Below are 19,827 nucleotides of genomic sequence, written 5' to 3'. Positions count from 1 at the left end.
CTTTTAAAATATCAGGGAGATTCCCTTGCTTACATTATCCCAGAAGGTGGCCTTCTTGGTGGCTATCACTTCTGCACGCAGGGTGTCAGAACTGGCTGCATTATCATGCCATTCCCCATATCTAGTGGTTCATAGGGATAAGGTAGTTCTTCATCCGAAGCCATCCTTTCTTCCTAAGGTGGTTTCAGATTTTCATCTGAATGAAGATATTGTGCTACCTTCCTTGTGTCCTAAGCCCAATCATCCTCAGGAATATGCGTTGCATTCCTTGGATGTGGTTCGGGCAATCAGGGTATACCTGAAGACTACAGAATCGTTCCGTAAGACGGATTCACTTTTTTGTGATCACGGATGGCCCCAGAAAGGGGTTGCCTGCATCTGCCGCGACTATCTCCAAATGGATTAGACAGACGGTGGTACAGGCTTATTCTATTAAGGGTCGGAATCCTCCGTTCCCTTTTAAGGTGGTCCAGGTGGGCAAGGCGGCTACCTGGTCGTCGGTTCATACCTTTACAAAATTTTATAAAGTTGATGTGATGGCATCGGCGGATGCCTCATTTGGCCGCAAGGTTTTGCAGGCTGCAATTTGAGGAGACCGGTGGTCTACCTCGAGGGTTTTTTTCCGTTGGAATTTCAGTTGAGTCTCATCGTATGATTGATGAGCCTTTAAAACTTCTAGTTGGCACCGGTTGGGCCTTCTAGATTGGATTTTGATTTCCATTTTCCCACCCCTCATTTGTGGCACTGCTTTGGGACGTCCCGAGTTGATGTTAATCAAGGAGGACTACGTCTGTCAATGAGCGACAGAGAAAAATGGATTTTTGTAAAATCTTACTGTAAAATCCTTTTCTCTTAAGCTCATTGACAGACGTAGTACCCGCCCCTCTGTTTTTGAGTTGGGTTGGGTTAAATTCTCTAAACACTGCTTTGTGACATAACTGATTTGCTGTAGCAGGAAGTGAGAGGATATACCCTCTGGGACTGCCCCTAGGGTGTGGCCAGAACGTTTTCTTTCCTGTCTAGTCCTACTCCTGTAGAGGGCAGTATAACCCGAGTTGATATTAATCAAGGAGGACTACGTCTGTCAATGAGCTTAAGAGAAAAGGATTTTACGGTAAGATTTTACAAAAATCCATTTTCTCTTACGTCCTCCGACAGTCGCCGCCCACTTCATATTCATCACCAATGGGGGTTATGTCCTTTATTCCGTAGGAGTAGCTAGGCAATAGAATATGTTAGTACAAAGACTTTTAACATATCCCACCCCCAGGGGGTGGTCCCCTCAGTACATAACCCTCCACTTCCTGTATCCAACTCAGTTTCATTTGTCTAGCTGTCAGGAGTAGCTGGAAGTTTCTGTGCTGGGGCACCTTGTCTCAGCTCTCTTTCCTTTCTTTGGATTTTATTTGAGTTTTTTTCTCTCTTTCTTGTTAGCTGTTATTTTACCAGCGTTAGTTCTTCTGATGAAGAGGATCATGCGGGCTGCGTCTCGGGCTGACCCCCCTGGTAGCAGGCTGTGGGTCAGTGGCTTCTCAGCCCGCCATCGAGCGTTCAGTCAGGTATCGCTCCTGAGTTATCTGAACGACCCATCCCTGTTCCGTGCAGGGATGCTAGGTGAGGTGGCTACCTCACTGGACGCTGTGCGGTTTCTCAACCCACCTTCTGATGCGTCCTGGATGCGACTCTCCCTGCCTCATGTGCAGCGGTTTGTTCGCCTGTGCGGGTCCCCCACGCCATGTGAGAGGTAAGTGCATTTATGTGGGGACCTGTCTGTCTGGGGGGTGTCAGTCTGGGACTGTGTACCTTGCCCTGTGTTCACACTATTACGTTTTCCCTATCTCTCACATTGCAAGCTGTGGGCTGCAGGAGGGGGGGCTGGCTGCAATCTGTGTCAGTTTTCTGTTTGTGTGAACGGCTGTGTGCTGTGGGGCTTGAGTTTCTCATGCTTGGGGCACATTACAGCGCCGCTGCGGCGGTTTACCATGTTCCTTTTTTGGGCAGATGGTGTGTTTTACTTCTCCCTCATGGGGTGTGGGAGCGGCAGTTTCGGCGCCAAACGGCGCCATTTTGACTGCGATCGCTCCGGCCGCATGTTTTACATGCATGGCGGCCATTTTCTTGTAGCCTCCATAGGCTTTCATAGAGCGCCCTGTATGCCAGCATTTCCTTTCCTTCAGGAGCACCGCAGGCAGCAGCAGCAGCACCGATCTCTCCAGGTTCATTTCTTTTTATTCCCTGTATCCTGCCTTGGTATACTTGTCCCTGTGGGGGTCCCTTGTGTGGGATGCTTAGTGTGAGTGGGCTACGATCGCAGCGCTCTCTTAAAGGGGCGGTCACCCATTTATTTTTGCAAGGGCATGGATTTTCAGGAATACTAGTTTCCTGCCAATTTAGGGGGAAGCCAGGGGACTGCGGTTCCCCCCCCCCCCGGGGGGGGGGATTTGGCTGCGATTGTGGCTAGCCTTGCGACTCAGGTGCAAATGCTGGTGGTTGCTCAATCCTCTAAAAGGCCCAGAGTTTTCAATTTCCTCTGTTTCAAGAGGGTGATGGTACTGGGGCTGCTGGGGCAGAGATCTCCTTATCGGGGTCTCGTTCCTCCCGGGACCTTATAGGGTCAGTAATGGAGGCTGAGGTAGAGGGGGTTGATAATTCTCCCCCTGGCTCGTCTGCAGAGCTTGCGCTCGTGGATGAATTGGTTGCTTCTATCAAGCAAACTCTGCGTTTGGAGGAGGAAACATGTCCTCCTGCTGCCTTGGCGGCTTATGGGACGCAGAAAAGGCGCATATCATCGCAGATGTTTCCATGCACTGATGATTTTCAGCGCGCTGTGAAAGAACGATGGCGTAATATACGCAAACCTTTTGCTGTGCCAAGTAGGTTTAAGCTGCGCTATCCTTTTACGCCCGCTACTGATGGGCGTTGGTGTGTCCCACCTCCGGTGGACCAGGCGTTAGCAGTTTTGTACAAGTCCACTGCGATTCCTGCTGAAGACACCCCGGTGTTCCGGGATGCCGCGGACAAGAGGATGGAGTCCTTTGCCCGTCGTACCTATTCTATTATGGGTTCTATGTTGAAAGCTTTATTGCTTCACTTATGGCGACCCAGGCGGTCGCGAACTGGACGCAGGTGCTTAGGCGTGTCCTGGGGGCTGATTCTGCCCCCCAGGCGACTTTGGATATGGTGGATCAAATCCACCAGGGTGTCATGTATTTGTGTGATGCGGACCTGGATATGGTTCCGTTGGCTGCACGTGTACACAGTGTGGCGGTGTTATCTCGCCGCCTGGTTTGGTTGGAGTGTTGGTCTGTGGATCAACCTTCACGTAGGACCTTGGCCAATCTGCCGTTTGATGGTTCTCGCCTTTTTGGCGAATCCCTGGATGCCCTAATTAAAGGGGTCATGGGGGGTAAGAGCACGCTCTTACCTCAATCCCACTAGACTAAGACGGCTCCTGGAAAACAGAATGATTTCTTTCGGCCCCCTCAGGGGTCCTTTCGTGCCTTTCGGTCACATTTTTGGAACAGGCTGTCCAAGGGTCAAGGCTCCCGCAAGAAGCCGTGGGCAGGTAAGCAAAGGTCCGGCCAATCCGGTTCTGCGGCCCACTACAGTGCGGCCTGAAGGGGCGCCCTCACCCACTTCACAGGAAATCGTTCGATCTGGCCACTAGATCGAGTTTCTCTCTCGGCCGGAGAGCAGATTTTTTCCCTCAAGTCTTCTGTTATCCCCGGAGCGTTTGCGGGACCTGCATCTAGCGGTGCAGGACCGGAGGGCTCAGGGAGTGGTGGTCCCGGTGTCTCATCGGGACAGATTTCGGGGGTTCTATTCCAATCTGCTCACCGTGCCCAGGAAGGAGGGCAAGGTGCGTCCGATTCTGGACTTGAAGGCGCTGTACCGCCTTGTGCGGGTGCGCAAGTTCCGCATGGAATCCCTGCGGTCGGTGGTGGCTGCCCTGGTTCCGGGGGAGTTCATGGCTTCCATCGACTTGCAAGATGCGTATCTTCACATCCCGATTTTCGAGGGTCACCAGAGGTACCTTCGATTCGCCATAGCGGAAGATCATTACCGATTTGTGGCGTTGCCTTTTGGTCTCGCCTCTGCTCCAAGGGTGTTCACCAGAGTGCTGGCACCGGTTCTGGCTTTGTTGAGGGCCCAGGGCATTTCGGTTCTGGGGTATCTGGACGATAGTCTGGTTCGGTCTGCGACCAGCCAGAGTCTGGAGAAGGATCTGTCCGTCACGTTGCAGACTCTGCAGGAGTTTGGTTGGACGATCAATTGTCCAAAGTCGACATTGTGCCCATTGGTTCGGATTTCTTACCTGGGTATGATTCTGGACTCTGTCCAGGCGTAGGTCTTCCTGCCGGAAGAAAAACTCGCAGCTCTTCAGGAGGCAGTCAGGTCCCTCAGGGACGTTCCATCTTCGTCCATTCGGACGTGCATGCGATGTCTGGGATTGATGGTCTCGGCTTTCGAGGCGATTTCCCTTCGCCCAGTTTCACACGCGGGTTCTCCAAGCGGAGATATTGTCCAGGTGGGACGGGCGTCCGCAGTCTCTGGATCTCCAGATGTCATTGAGTTCTCAGACCAGAAGGGATCTTCTGTGGTGGCTTCTATCCCCCTCAGTATCGGGGGGCAAGTCTTTTCGTCCCCTTTCGTGGACGGTGATCACCACGGACGCCAGCCTGTCGGGCTGGGGTGGTGTTCTGGGCGTTCTGTCCGCCCAGGGTGTTTGGTCGACGGAGGAATCCTCCCTTCCGATCAACGTTCTGGAACTGCGAGCGATACTCCTCTGTCTTCGTCGTTGGACGGACAATCTTCACGGCTACCCGGTTCGGGTGCAGACGGACAATGCCACGGCGGTGGCTTACATCAATCACCAAGGGGGCACCAGGAGTGCCCGGGCGGCTCGAGAAGTGGCCGCGATTCTGTCTTGGGCCGAGACGCATGTCCCGGCAATATCGGCAGGTCACATTCCGGGGGTGAAAATTTGGCAGGCGGATTATCTGAGCCGTCGAACCCTGGACCAGGGAGAATGGTCCCTTCACCCGGCTGTCTTCCAGATGTTGTGCGCGAGGTGGGGTCTTCCGGAGGTAGACCTGTTCGCGTCTCGTCTGAACTACAAAGTACCACGGTTCGTGGCAAGGAGTGCGATCCTCGGGCAGACGCGTCGGCCGCGTTGGTTGCCCCGTGGCATCAGTACCTGCTGATGTATGCGTTCCCGCCGATTCAATTGCTGTCCAGGTTCCTTCGCGGAACCGACCACGGTGATTCTTGTGGCACCGGACTGGCCTCGCCGGTCCTGGGACGCAGACCTCGTAAATCTGGCAATCGACGCCCCGTGGCGTCTGCCTCTTCGAGAAGATCTTCTGTCGCAAGGACCGATCTTTCATCCTGCTTTACAGTCGCTGGCCTTGACGGCCTGGCTGTTGAAACCGAGGTCCTGAAGAACAGGGGTCTTTCCCCTGAGTTCATTCACACCTTAATAAATGCGAGGAAGTCTTCCTCGGGGAAGGTTTATTACCGTACTTGGAAGGCGTATTTTGCCTGGTGCGTATCCAGGGGTTTCTCTCCTGACACTTATTCGGTGTCTAGGGTGTTGCCCTTCCTTCAGACGGGTGTTGACCAGCGTCTGGCGCTGGCCACGATCAAGGGTCAGGTGTCTGCTTTGGCCGTTCTTTTTCGACGGCCTGTGGCATCTGATTCTTTGGTTAGCACTTTTGTGCGGGGGGTACGTCATCTGATCCCTCCTAGGAGGGAAGCTCTTACCCCTTGGGACTTGAATCTAGTTCTATCAGTGTTGCAGCGTGCTCCTTTTGAAAGGTTCAGGGAGATCTCGCTGACTTTGTTATCCAAGAAGGTCGCCTTTTTGGTGGCTATCACCTCGACTCGACGAGTGTCGGGGCTGGCAGCCTTGTCCTACAAGTCTCCGTGTCTGGTTGTGCATTTGGACAAGGTGGTCTTGCGACCTAACCCTTCTTTTCTTCCAAAAAGGGTTTCGGACTTTCATCTCAATGTGGACATTGTCAAACCTTCGCTTTGCGCGAAGCCGAAGCATCCGACGGAGGTGTTGCTTCACTCCTTGGATGTTGTCCGGGCGATTAGAGTCTATTTCACATCGACTGAGTCTTCTCGCAAGTCGGATGCCTTGTTTGTCCTTCCGGGAGGTCCTCGGAAGGGCATGGCGGCGTCGGCTTCTACAATCGCCAAATGGATCAGACGGACCATTGATCAGGCCTATGCTTTGAGGGGGAAAGTTCCCCCTGTACCTGTGAAGGCGCACTCTACCAGATCTCTGAGTACGTCTTGGGCCTGTCGTCATGGGGCCTCTGTGGCTCAGGTGTGTGAGGCGGCGACTTGGTCGACCGTACACACTTTCACGATATTCTACAGAGTAGATGTTCAGGCATCGGCTGATGCTTCCTTTGGCCGCAAGGTTCTTAGTGCGGCAGTTCCCTAGAGCCCTTGTTACGGGTTCTTTGGCTTTTTGGGATTTTTGTTTTTTCCCTGGGTTTTCTTGCTCCTGTTGAGCGAGTGTTTTGTTCTTATGCCCAACTGGTTTCCTTCCTTTGGTAAGGTTCCTTTCTCTGATGGGGAGACGGCGTTGCCTTGGGCGCGGCTGTGTTCTTCCCACCCCTCATGTTTACACTGCTTTGGGACATCCCCATTGGTGATGAATATGAAGTGGGCGGCGACTGTCGGAGGACGTAAGAGAAAACGGAATTTTTGTAAAATCTTACCTGTAAAATTCCTTTCTCTGAGTCCTCCGACAGTCGCCGCCCCCGCCCCTCTTTTGGGGTTTTGATGTACTCTCTACTGCTATTCCACTGAAACTGAGTTGGATACAGGAAGTGGAGGGTTATGTACTGAGGGGACCACCCCCTGGGGGTGGGATATGTTAAAAGTCTTTGTACTAACATATTCTATTGCCTAGCTACTCCTACAGAATAAAGGACATAACCCCCATTGGTGATGAATATGAAGTGGGCGGCGACTGTCGGAGGACTCAGAGAAAGGAATTTTACAGGTAAGATTTTACAAAAATTCCGTTTTTTGTCTCACCGTAAAATCCTTTTCTCTGAGGTTCACTGATGGTCACAGCACCCACCCCTCTTTTGGGGTTGAGTTCTTTGTTCTTCTGACACTGCTTGTTACAAACTGGAAGTCCTACAGCAGGAAGTGATGGTATACCCTCTGGGACTGCCCCAGGGGCGTAGCCAAAAAGGTTTCCGCCTAGTCCTACTACTAGAGAGCAAGAGCCAATGATCTGAAGACTTGAAACTGTGTCGGTCAGTGAACCTCAGAGACAAGGATTTTACAGTAAGACAAAAATCCAGTTGTTCCGTTTTTTTTTTTTTTTTTGTACTCCTCCTGCTTAAAAATGTCTGTGTTCATTCTTTCAGCCTCCTCTCTTACCTCTACTAACTGCTGTTTCTTATAGCCTTTCCTCACAAATTGCTCTGTTAAGATGGTATTTTGCTCATTGTAATCACTATCTAGGGCACAATTTCTTTGCATCCTAACCATTTGCCCCTTGGGTATATTGGTCACCCATTTTGGGTGGTGGCAGCTATAGGTGGGTGTAAAGCAATTCGTCCATTTCTTTGAAATGCATTTTTATACGCCTCAGTGTTTCTTTGCATTTTTATTCCCGTCAATTATTTTTTTTCTTTCTTTTTGACAAGCCGTTTTAACAGATATTAAAGATGATATTACCATTCTTTGAGGTTTCATGGAAGAGCATCAGTGTAAACTATCTATATACCAATGGATTTCTCAAATTGGAAATATTTTTGTGAGGGTTTTTGGCACTTAAAAATGTGGACAGCAATGTGCTTGTGTGTGTAATAGTCAACTTTTTTTATTTACCTTTCAGACTACCACGGAGAATCTTTTAAAGGAACTTGAGCAATTTAGTTTGACGACCAAAGAACAGACAGAACTTCTCCAGGTATATGTTTAACAGTAGATGTGAAGGCATATCAAAATTCCATGTGTAACTAGCTTGTTACCATATTTACTATGAATTGGTCAATGCAGTGAACATATTGTGGAGAAAATCTCTATCACATACTTAGTAGTAAAAATCCTTTAATGCTACAGTTGGATGCAGAAAAAAAAGCAGTCACTTGAGTCAAAGGTTGATATGGCCCTGCAAAGGCGGCCTAGCAAGAAGCGCATACCGCCCCCCGCCCCTCCCGCCTTCACCTGTCTCCTATGCCTCCTCAGAATCTTTGGTGGATTTGGCCACCCACGGGTCTGTGTCCACGCACCCAGAGTGCTCTAACAGTGAGGATGAATCCTCTTCCACTGCAGCCGCGCATGAAAAGGCACTGGTGGAGGCACTGATTGTGTCAGTGCGTAAAACTTTAAAGTTGAAGGACTCAGCTAATGCGGACGCAGCGACGCCGGTGCAGTTCGGTACCCGCAGATCTTCCAAGGTGACTAAGGTGTTCCCCTTTCCTGCCTATTTTAACAAGATTGTCGCTAGTCAGTGGGGATCCCCGAAACACATGGTTGGAATACCTAAGCGTTGCGCTAGGAGATATCCCTTTGAGGAGTCTCTTCTGAAGAAACTGACCGTTCCACCGTCGGTGGACTCTCAGGTTTCCAGGTTAAATAAGGCCACACTTTTACCGGCGGAGGATTCTCCATCCTTTAAGGATCCTGTGGATAAGAGGGCTGAGGCTCTGGTTTAATAACTTTTTCACCATGGCAGGTTCAGTTTTGAGACCAGTGTTTGCTATCACCTTGGTATCCCAGACCTTAACGGAATGGGCAAAAAAATTTTTGCGTCTGGAAGGGCATCAACATCCTCCTGAGCTGGCGGATCAGTTGATTCAGGGGCTACAGTACATTTGTGATGCATCTTTGGATGTGGCCCCTTTGGCTGGCAGAGCATCTGTGATAGCCGTGATCCTTCGCGGCATGATTTGGTTGAAGTACTGGTTGGTCGACCAGGCTTATAAAAAGGGGCTGACTGATCTACCCTTTGTAGGTGACCGTTTGTTTGGTGCCTCTATGGAGGAGATCATTAAGGGCCTTACAGGAGGTAAAAGTTTTTTTTACTTCTGCAGGTTGCTAGGGGCAAGGAACCTCGTCACTTTTTCTCGGCTCACAAGCAGCTCGTTCGTCCAACTGGATCGCAGGAGAAGGGTTCAAGATCCACCCGTACTTTCACAGGCAGCTCCAAGAGACCATGAAATGGAAAATCAAAGGTGGGCCCCATTGGTTCCGCAGACGAGCCTTCCCCAGCCTGAAGGGGGCATCCTCACCCGTATCCGGGGAGGGGGGGGGGCCTCTTTGTTTCTTTCCGGACCCGTAGACCTTGCTCATTCAGGTCAAATGGGTCCACGAGTTGGTTTGGTTAAAAGATCGAGTTTTGGTCCTTGCCCCCCGCAAGGTTCTTTCCTTCCAACTTACGTCTGTCTCACGATCGGCTGCAGGGCCTCTATGGGACAGTGCAGGACCTGTTAGCACAAGGAGTCATTGTGCCAGTTCCAGAGTATGAATATTTTTAAGGCTTTTATTTAAAACTGTTTATCATTCCCAGGAAGGAAGGCAAGGTCTGCCCAAACTTGGACCTCAAGGCTCTGAACCACTTTGTGCGGGTTTAGAAATTTCGAATGGAGTCCATTTGCACGGTAGTGGCATTACTTCATCAAGGGGATCTTTTGGTTTCTATCGATCTCAAGGATGCTTACCTTCATATTCCAATATATGTCCATCACCAGTGTTTTCTTTGTTTTGCCGTGGGCGAGGAGCACTATCAATTCATGGAATTTTACCTTTTGGTCTCGCTTCAGCTCCTCGGATGTTCACAAAAGTATTAGTCCCGGTGTTGGCCTTGCTCCGGCAGAAGGGGATCGTGGTACTAGGTTACCTGGACGATCTGCTTCTGTGTACAGTGTCTTCATCGGCTCTAGAAGTCGACTTCGACATTACTGTGCGAACTCTAGAAGAGTTCAGATGGACACTGAATTTTCAGAAATCAGCTCTGACTCCATCCACCAAAATGGATTACTTGGGACTGATGCTCAATTTAGCCTTGGCCCGGGTGTTTCTTCCACAGGCGAAACTACTGAAGTTGCAGGATGCGATTCGACTCTTGTTGTCTAACCGTCCCTTATCACTCAGGACTTGCATGCAAGTGCTGGGTCTGATAGTCTCCACTTTCAAGGCAGTTCGGTTTGCTCAGTTCCATACCAGAGCTCTGAGATTCTTGCCAAATGGAACAAGGATCCGCAGTCGCTGGACAATCTGATCCTGTTGAGCTGGGGTACGAGATGGTCTTTTGATTTGGTGGCTCCGCTCTCCAGCGCTTCGCCTGGGGAAGTCTTTTCTTCCCCTGTATTGGACAGTGATTTCCATGGATGCCAGTCTGTCTGGGTGGGGAGGTGTCTTGGGAGTATACTTGACTCAAGGTGAGGAGTCCAGTCTGCCGATCAACATCCTGGAGATTCGGGCAATAAGGCTTTGTTTGTCTAAGTGGAAGGATCGTCAGCTGGGATGACCGGTGAGGATACAATCCGACAATGCTACGGCTGTGGCATATGTCAATCATCAAGGGGGCACAAAAAGTGCCCTGGTGGCGGGAAGTAGCCGACATCCTGAGGTGGGCAGAACGATATGTTATGACTCTCTGCTGTACACATTCCCCTATCTCAGTTGGCAGACATTGGATCAGGGAGAATAGTCTCTTCATCCAGAGGTGTTTCATCAACTGTGTCTCCGGTTGGGGACACCAGATGTGGACCTGTTGGCCTCCCATCTCAACAGGAATATGCAGAAGTTTGTGTCAAGGTCGTGCCTTGGGGGTCAGCATCGTCTGATTTATGCTTTTTCTCCAATACAACTTCTTTTGAGACTGCTTCGCAGAATCGAGGTAGAAGGGATTCCAGTCATTCTGGTGGCGCCAGACTGACCTCGCCGGTCTTGGTACGCAGCCCTGGTAAGGCTGCTAGCCGATGTCCCTTGGAAACTTCCTCTCAGGGAAGATCTTCTGTCTCAGGGACCAATATTCCATCCTGCTTTAGTCGCTGGCTTGAACGGCCTGGATATTGAAAGCCAGTTGCTGAAGGACAGAGGGCTGTCGGAGTCGGTGATTCTTACGCTGTTGAAAGCTAGGAGATTGTCATGTACCTGGGTGTCCTTGAACTTGGAGGTTCCCTGTTCCATAGCTTGCAGCCTTGTCTGTTGTGCCACAAAGAAGCTCTGGAGTTTTTGCAGTGATTTTCCAGCCTGATGCTTTACTTTTGGACTCACTAGCTCCACCTGCTGCCAGCTGCAAACAATGTACAATTTACTCAGCCTTTAAAAAGCAGCACTTCCTGTTCCTCAATGCCCATTTGTTTGGAATATCTTCCTGGGTGTGTTGTTTGCTCTTTTACTGACTATTGTGTATGACATTTTGCCTGTATTCTTGACCCCTCTTCAGCCTGCCGAATCTGTACTTCACCGCCAGCTTGTGTATGACTTCTGCCTGCCTGACCATTCTTTGGATTACGTTTGGGGGGGTTGTGTTTCACCCCGCTCCTTTTCTGTGTCTCGCCTGTTGGAGTTTCTACAACTAGGTGTAGATAAACGTTTGGCTCTGGGCATCATCTGTCGCAGAAGGTGGCTTTTTTTGGTCGCTATTACTTCTGCGCATAGGGTGTCGGAGACAAAGTGGTGTTACAATCCTGTCAGGCATTCCTTTCTAATGTTGTCTCGCGGTTTCATTTGAATGAAGATATTGTTTTGCCGTCTAATAGATGCGCCCCGTTGTGTGATGTTGGGGAAACCAGTCAGGGACCAGCATTGCTGGAGCAGAGCGACGCCCCTAGCTGCCAGGGGAAGAACTCCTCCAGTGAGGCCGGGAGAAAGGGAAAGGAAAGACAGGTGCTGGTGGTAGGGGACTCAATTATTAGAAGGGCAGATAGTGTAATCTGTGACAAAGGCCGTGTGCGCCGAACAGTCTGTTGTTTGCCGGGCGCTCGGGTTCGGCACATCACGGATCGGGTGAACAGATTATTGGGTGGGGCTGGGGAAGACCCAGCTGTCATGGTACACGTGGGTACCAATGACATAGGCAGAGGAAGACGGAGAGTCCTAAACGATTTCAGGGACTTGGGCGCTAAGTTGAGGACTAGGACCTCCAAGGTAGTATTTTCCGAAATACTACCTGTACCTCGAGCCACACCAGAGAGGCAGCGGGAGATTAGGGAAGTTAACGAGTGGCTGAGGAGCTGGTGTAGTAAGGAGGGTTTCGGGTTCCTGGAGAACTGGGCCGACTTCTCAGTCGGTCACCGGCTCTTTGGTAGTAACGGATTGCACCTAAATGGGGTGGGTGCAGCCGTACTGGGTGAGAGGATGGCCAAAAAGTTAGAGGGGCTTTTAAACTAGGGAATGGGGGGGAGGGTACAGATGTAGAATTAGCCAGTGGAAAGCAAGTTTCAGAGGGCAGAAATGGGGGCATTAGCGGTAGGGTGTTCGGAGCTCCTAAACCCAGGGTGGGTACGGGGAAAAATCAAGAGAGCAGCCTAAAAACATCAAATGAGGATAAATGTAACCGATCAAAATTACGAGGTTTGTATACCAATGCCAGAAGCCTGGCCAACAAGATGGGAGATCTGTAGCTGCTGATGTTTGAGGAGGACTTAGATTTTGTGGGGATAACTGAGACTTGGTTTGACAGCTCTCATGACTGGATGGCGACCATTCAGGGGTATTCCCTTTATCGCAGAGATAGAGAGGGTAAAAAAGGGGGAGGGGTATGTTTGTATATTAAGAACCGTATACAGGTAAATATGAGGGATGATATTAATAATGGAGCTATGGACGAGGCAGAATCCCTATGGGTAGAGCTTCAAAGGAAAGGCACGGTGGGGAAGGTAATATTGGGCGTATGCTATAGGCCCCCCAACCAGAGGGAGGAGGGTGAGGCGGACCTCATGCTACAGATAGGATTGGCAGCAAGGATGGGAAATGTCATTATAATGGGGGACTTAAATTATCCTGATATAGACTGGGCAGAAGGAACCGCGCATTCAGCCAAGGCTCCGCAGTTCCTAAATGTTTTGCAGGACAATTTCATGGGTCAGATGGTGAATGCACCGACAAGAAACAATGCGGTACTTGACCTACTGATTACCAACAATACAGACCTGCTCACGGATATAGAAATACGGGACAACGTAGGGAACAGTGACCATAGGTCAATTGGTTTCAGTATTAATTACAGCAGGGCTCAAAATTTCAAGCCATGAGCTACTAGCCAGGCCTTAAGAGTTACTCGCCACTTGTTGCCCCACCCAAACCCCACCCTGCTCCGCCCCTAAACTGGCCCTCTACATTGCAGAGCGCCCACAGCATGTCCCCTTAAATTACAGAGCGCCCACAGCATGTCCCCTTAAATTGCAGAGTGATCACAGCATGTCCCCTTTCATTGCAGAGCGATCACAGCATGTCCCCTTTCATTGCAGAGCGATCATCACAGCATGTCCCCTTAAATTGCAGAGCGCTCACAGCATGACCCCTTAAATTGCAGAGCGCCCACAGCATGACCCCTTAAATTGCAGAGCGCCCACAGCATGTCCCCTTAAATTGCAGAGCGCCCACAGCATGTCCCCTTATATTGCAGAGTGCCCACAGCATGACCCCTTTCATTGCAGAGCGCCCACAGCATGACCCCTTAAATTGCAGAGCGCCCACAGCATGTCCCCTTATATTGCAGAGTGCCCACAGCATGTCCCCTTATATTGCAGAGTGCCCACAGCATGACCCCTTATATTGCAGAGTGCCCACAGCATGACCCCTTATATTGCAGAGTGCCCACAGCATGTCCCCTTATATTGCAGAGTGCCCACAGCATGTCCCCTTATATTGCAGAGTGCCCACAGCATGTCCCCTTATATTGCAGAGTGCCCACAGCATGTCCCCTTTCATTGCACAGTGCCCACAGCATGTCCCCTTTCATTGCACAGTGCCCACAGCATGTCTCCTTAATTGCACAGTGCCCACAGCATGTCTCCTTAATTGCAGAGCGCCCACAGCATGACCCCTTTCATTGTACAGTGCCCACAGCATGTCTCCTTAATTGCAGAGCGCCCACAGCATGTCCCCTTTCATTTTACAGTGCCCACAGCATGTCTCCTTTCATTGCACAGTGCCCACAGCATGTCCCCTTTCATTGTACAGTGCCCACAGCATGTCTCCTTTCATTGTACAGTGCCCACAGCATGTCCCCTTTCATTGTACAGTGCCCACAAGATGTCTCCTTTCATTGTACAGTGCCCACAGCATGTCCCCTTTCATTGTACAGTGCCCACAGCATGTCCCCTTTCATTGTACAGTGCCCACAAGATGTCTCCTTTCATTGTACAGTGCCCACAGCATGTCTCCCTAATCGCAGAGCGCCCACAGCATGTCTCCTTAATTGCAGAGCGCCCACAGCATGTCTCCTTAATTGCAGAGCGATCACAGCGTGCACTTACCTGCAGCAGGCGGCTTCTCATCAATCCTGTGCGTCCTCCGTGTCTCCCGAGTCCTCCTCCTCCTCCTCGGCCAGTTACAATCGTTCGCCTTTTGGCCAATCAGGAAACACCTGCCTCCTGATTGGCCAGTAGGAGGATCAGGAGGAGGATCCCTGTGACAATAGCGAATACTCATTCGCTATTGTCACACAATGGGTGGGCTCAGGACGCAGTGCTCTGCTCCTAGAGCCCATCCTTTTCTAAAAAAGAAAGTAAAAGTAATCGCCGGCTGCTGTTAATGGCGGCGGCATGCACAGCTCGCCATCCTCAAAATTCCACTCGCAAAATGCTAGTAGGCGAGTGGAATTTTTGAGGGCTGAATTACAGTAATGGGAAACACAAGGGTAATATAAGGACACTGAATTTCAAAAGAGCCAATTTCCCTAAACTGTGCTCGCTGCTAGAAAATATCAAATGGGATAGAACCCTGGGAACAAAGAACACGGAGGAAAAATGGGAGTGCTTCAAGAGCATACTTAACAAGGGGGTGGGCCAGTGCATTCCACAGGGAAATAAATTTAAAAGAGCAAAACTAAACCCTGGGTGGCTAAACTCCACCATAAAAATGTATATTAGAGCTAAAGAAAAGGCCTTCAAAAAATACAAGACTGAGGGGTCATTGGCAGCATTTAAGCACTACAAAGAGTGTAATAAGAAATGTAAAGACGAAATCAGGGCGGCTAAAATAGAACACGAGAGACGTATAGCGGAGGAGAGTAAAAAGAACCCCAAGAAGTTCTTTAAGTATATAAACAGTAGGAAAGCGAGGCCAGAGCACATTGGCCCCATAAAAGATGATAAAGGAAAAATGGCCACAGAGGACAGAGAAAAGGCGGAAGTGTTAAATAATTTTTTTTCTTCAGTCTTCACAAAGGAATCGGGGGGCTACACGAACCCCGCTTGTAAGGCCGAACTAAATAATACACCTCAGGAAGTGCCGCCATGGCTAACAGAGGATAGACTTAGAGCTAAACTAGAGAAACTTAACATAAATAAATCCCCGGGACCGGATGGCTTGCACCCGAGGGTTCTTAATGAGCTCAGCCAGGTGATTGCCAGACCATTATTCTTGATCTTTAAGGATAGTTTACAGACGGGTATGGTGCCAGCTGATTGGAAAAAAGCCAACGTGGTACCAATATTTAAAAAGGGGCCGAGATATATCCCGGGTAACTATAGGCCGGTCAGCCTAACATCAGTAGTCTGCAAAATTTTGGAGGGGATGATAAGGGACCACATACAAGACTTTAGTAATGAAAACGGTATTATAAGTAGTAATCAGCATGGATTCATGAAAAATCGTTCGTGCCAAACCAATCTATTAACCTTCTACGATGAAGTGAGCTGCCACTTAGATAAAGGTATGCCTGTGGATGTGGTGTATCTGGACTTTGCAAAGGCCTTTGACACCGTTCCCCACAAACGCTTACTGTACAAACTAAGGAAGGTAGGTATGGACCATAAGGTGAGTACCTGGATAGAGAACTGGCTCCAGGGGAGAGTACAGAGGGTGGTGATTAATGGGGAGTACTCGGATTGGGGGGGTGTGGAAAGTGGGGTCCCCCAGGGTTCTGTCCTGGGACCAATCCTGTTTAATTTATTCATAAATGATCTAGAGGAGGGGATAATCTAGTACAATCTCAGTATTTGCAGATGATACTAAATTAGGCATGCCAATATCTTCTATGCAGGATGTAGAAATCTTGCAAGCAGACCTGAACAAAATAACGGGGTGGGCAACTACATGGCAGATGAGATTTAATGTAGAAAAATGTAAAGTAATGCACTTGGGGGCCAGAAACCAGAAAGCAAGCTACTCACTAGGGGGGGGAACCTCTGGGTGAGTCTAGGATGGAAAGGGACCTGGGGGTACTGGTAGACAACAGGCTTGGCAGTGGCATGCAATGCCAAGCCGCTGCAAGCAAAGCCAACAGAATACTGGGTTGTATAAAAAAAGGGGATTTACTCCAGAAATAAAGAGATTATTCTTCCACTCTACTGGTCCGGCCACATCTGGAGTATGCTGTCCAGTTCTGGGCACCGGTCCTCAGGAAGGATGTGCTGGAACTGGAGAAAGTCCAGAGAAGGGCAACAAAAATAATTAGGGGAATGGAGGACATCCGCTATGAGGAAAGACTACAAGCACTGAACCTATTCTCTCTGGAGAAGAGACGATTGAGGGGGGATATGATATCAATGTACAAATACTGTACTGGCGACCCTAGCATAAGGAACAAACTATTCAGAGAAAGGAGATACAATAAGACACGTGGCCACTCACTAAAACTTGAGGAAAGGCGGTTTAACCTTAAAGTGCGTAAGAGGTTCTTCACTGTAAGAGCGGTAAGGATGTGGAATTCTCTTCCACAAGCAGTCGTAGCAGCGGGGAGCATTGATAGTTTCAAAAAACTATTGGATGGACACCTTAAAGACCACAACATACAGGGGTATACAATGTACGGTTAAAAGCAAACACACACACACATCATAGGTTGAACTGGATGGACTTATGTCTTTTTTCAACCTCACTAACTATGTAACTATGTAACTATGTCTTTATGTCGTAAGCCGAAAACACCCTAAAGAAATTGCTCTACACTCCCTGGCTGTAGTTCGGGCAGAAATCTGATTCTTTGTTCTTACGGATGAACCTCGTAAGGGGCAGGACGCATCTCAGATGGATCAGGCAGATGGTGGTGCAGGCCTGTTCTATTAAGGGTCAGGTTCCTCCTTTTCCTGTCAAGGCACATTCTACAAGGGCGCTTAATGCCTTCTGTCAGGCATCAGTGGTTCAGGTGTGCAAGGCAGGCTATGAGGTCATCTGTACACACATTCACAAAGTTTTTTATAAGGTGGATGTACTTGCATCTACGGATGCTGCGATTGGCCGCAAAGGTTTGCAAGGTGCTGTTGCAGAGGCTCCCGCCTCTTGAGGGTGTATTTTTTCTTGGTGAGCTCCAGTTGTTCCCGGTTGAGCTCCAGTTTTACCTGGTTGGCTATGTGTAGCCCTTGTTGGGAATTGTATGTATTACTATGTTTTTCTCACCCCTCATATTGACACTGCTTTGGGACGTCCCAGGGGTCTAAGAAGACATGGAGCTGTGTCCGCCAATGAACGAAAGAGAAAAATGGATTTTGTCTTACCGTAAAATCCTTTTCTGTGAGGTTCACTGACGAACACAGCACCCACCCCTCTGTTGGTTGAGTTATGTAATCTTCGGACAGTGCTTGTTACAAACTGAAGTCCTTTAGCAAGAAGTGATGGTATACCCCCCGGGACTGCCTCAGGGGCGTAGCCAAAATCTTTTCCGCCTAGTCCTACTCCTGAAGAGCAAATGGCATAAGCCCAAGGGTCTAAGAAGACGTGTCCATCAGTGAACCTCAGAGAAAAGGATTTTACGGTAAGTCAAAAATCCATTTTTTGCTTGCTAAGCAACTGTACCCTTTTTAGCCTGAGCTGGGCAATGCATCCCTTTCCCTGTCCAAACTATCATCAGTGACCCAAAAGTGAATTTTCTGTATTTTCCTGTGTAGAATAGGATTTTTGCTTCTTGACCTTCTGGTAGATTTTCTAAAGCAATATGGCAGCAAAATCCTTGGTTTTCTGGGTATGGGGAATGAGCTCTGGCTGAGATCCTGGACAATAATAAATACCCAGCAGAATACCCACCCCCAACTGCACCTAAATAGAAGGAATAAAAACTTTACATCCAAAACTTTTTCTTCTGTCTTTTTAGAGAGGTTTCCCTATGCTTGCCTCTCATGGAGACACAACGTGAAGTGAAATGCCCTATTAGACAGATGTTTCTGGAGCAGATGTCCCTATGTTCAAATGCCAACAGTAACATTTTTCGATTTTCCTAGCGCTTTCTGTTCATTGACCATGCTTACCTGGATAAGTAGGGTGGATCTCCCAACCAAGAAACAAACCAATAGAAACCCGACATTCTGTTTTCCTATTCTATCTAAAACAGACTATAGACACACATTAAACAGCATATATCTGTAATCAAATAGCTGAAGCATAATTTAGCAATCTAGTGTGTATTAAGCCACTTGATACTGCAATATTGGGCTTCAATTCCTGTTTCAAATGGTGCACCATGTGATGTAATATTTTGGTCCTATTGGCTTTACTGGTGAAGCTTCCCAGGACTTCTTGGCATCCAGAATAACAGTAGCTGTAAGAAGAAACTTTGAGGGTTTTGTGAACACATGTATTTGTCATTTTGGCCTTTTTTTTTTGTAACCTAAATATGATTACAACAAACACTTATAATTGTTTTATATGCTTACTGTTGCCTTATTCTTGAACTGAAATCTTTTGGCAGACTGTCAAGGCAAAGTGGAAGGAAGATGAAGAGCGCAGGAATGAGTTTCTAGAGGAGCAGAAAGCTTTCCAAATTGAACTGGAGAAGTTCAGATCCGCTCTTGAGCAGACTGAGAAATGTCTTGACTCGTGAAAAGACATGCCCAGTATATTCTTTCCACTTGGACATGTACAGCATTGCATTTTCTTTGGAATGGGGATGTAAGTTCCCAGGGCATGCACCTTTTTTGATTATTTGAAGTCAACTTGAAGTAAACAACTGTTTAGACAGGCTGTTACGAATCTGTATTATTTTGAATTGTCAGTGCTATGACACTTCTCCCTTCCCTCATATAAAGGTTAATAAAGCTTCAGTATTTATTATAAAATAAATGTGCTTTCTGTTATCGTCTTCTGAAGCATGAGTATTTGTTTATTTTTATTTTTTTAAGTTAACACATTTTAAAGCAGTAAAGTAATACTAAAAAGTGGGTTAAGGCTTGTAGTATTTTCTGATTGGTACATCTGTATATTTGGTGTCGGGCTTCTCTCTAACACTTAGTGAAGTTGTTCTTTAAATAGAAGTGTGAAGAATGGGGCAAATATGACAAATATAATAACTGTAACTGGACAGATGTAAATACTGTGCAGCAGGGGACAGCAAATTTTAGCAAATTCATGCTGGATATCTATACTAATATGGACTGGGTAATGTGTTAGGAACGAAAGGATGTCACATTGTTTAATGGAAATGAAAAATACCAACCTACAGAGGGCTGAATTCAAAGACACCCCCAAAATCAAAGTGAAAAATTTATGCAGCAGGCTAGTCCATTTTGCTGAAATTTCATTGCAGCAACTCAAAATGGTACTCGGTTGTTTGGCCCCCACATGCTTGTACGCATGCCAGGGCATCACTGAGCTCCTAAACAGACTGAGGTGCACCCTGGCGGTGTTGGATGGACCGAAATAGAATGTCCCAGAGGTGTTCTATTGAATTTAGGTCAGGCG

At 48.5% G+C, this 19,827-nt stretch overlaps 1 protein-coding gene across 1 annotated transcript in view; it reads left to right on the top strand.

Moving 5' to 3' along the window:
* The window catches only part of KNSTRN (kinetochore localized astrin (SPAG5) binding protein), a 123,438-nt gene extending 104,365 nt beyond the window's left edge, over positions 1-19,073 (top strand). The window contains exons 7-8 of the mRNA XM_082275409.1: positions 7,871-7,945; positions 18,839-19,073. Coding sequence (XP_082131535.1) covers positions 7,871-7,945; positions 18,839-18,970 — 207 coding nt within the window. The 3' untranslated portion in view covers positions 18,971-19,073. The remainder of the gene's footprint in view (positions 1-7,870; positions 7,946-18,838) is intronic.
* The last annotated feature ends 754 nt before the right edge of the window (positions 19,074-19,827 follow it).

Source organism: Pelophylax lessonae, assembly GCF_965119305.1.
Source record: "Pelophylax lessonae genome assembly, chromosome: 13".
Lineage (NCBI taxonomy): Eukaryota > Metazoa > Chordata > Amphibia > Anura > Ranidae > Pelophylax > Pelophylax lessonae.
This window is presented reverse-complemented; position numbering and strand designations above follow the sequence as displayed.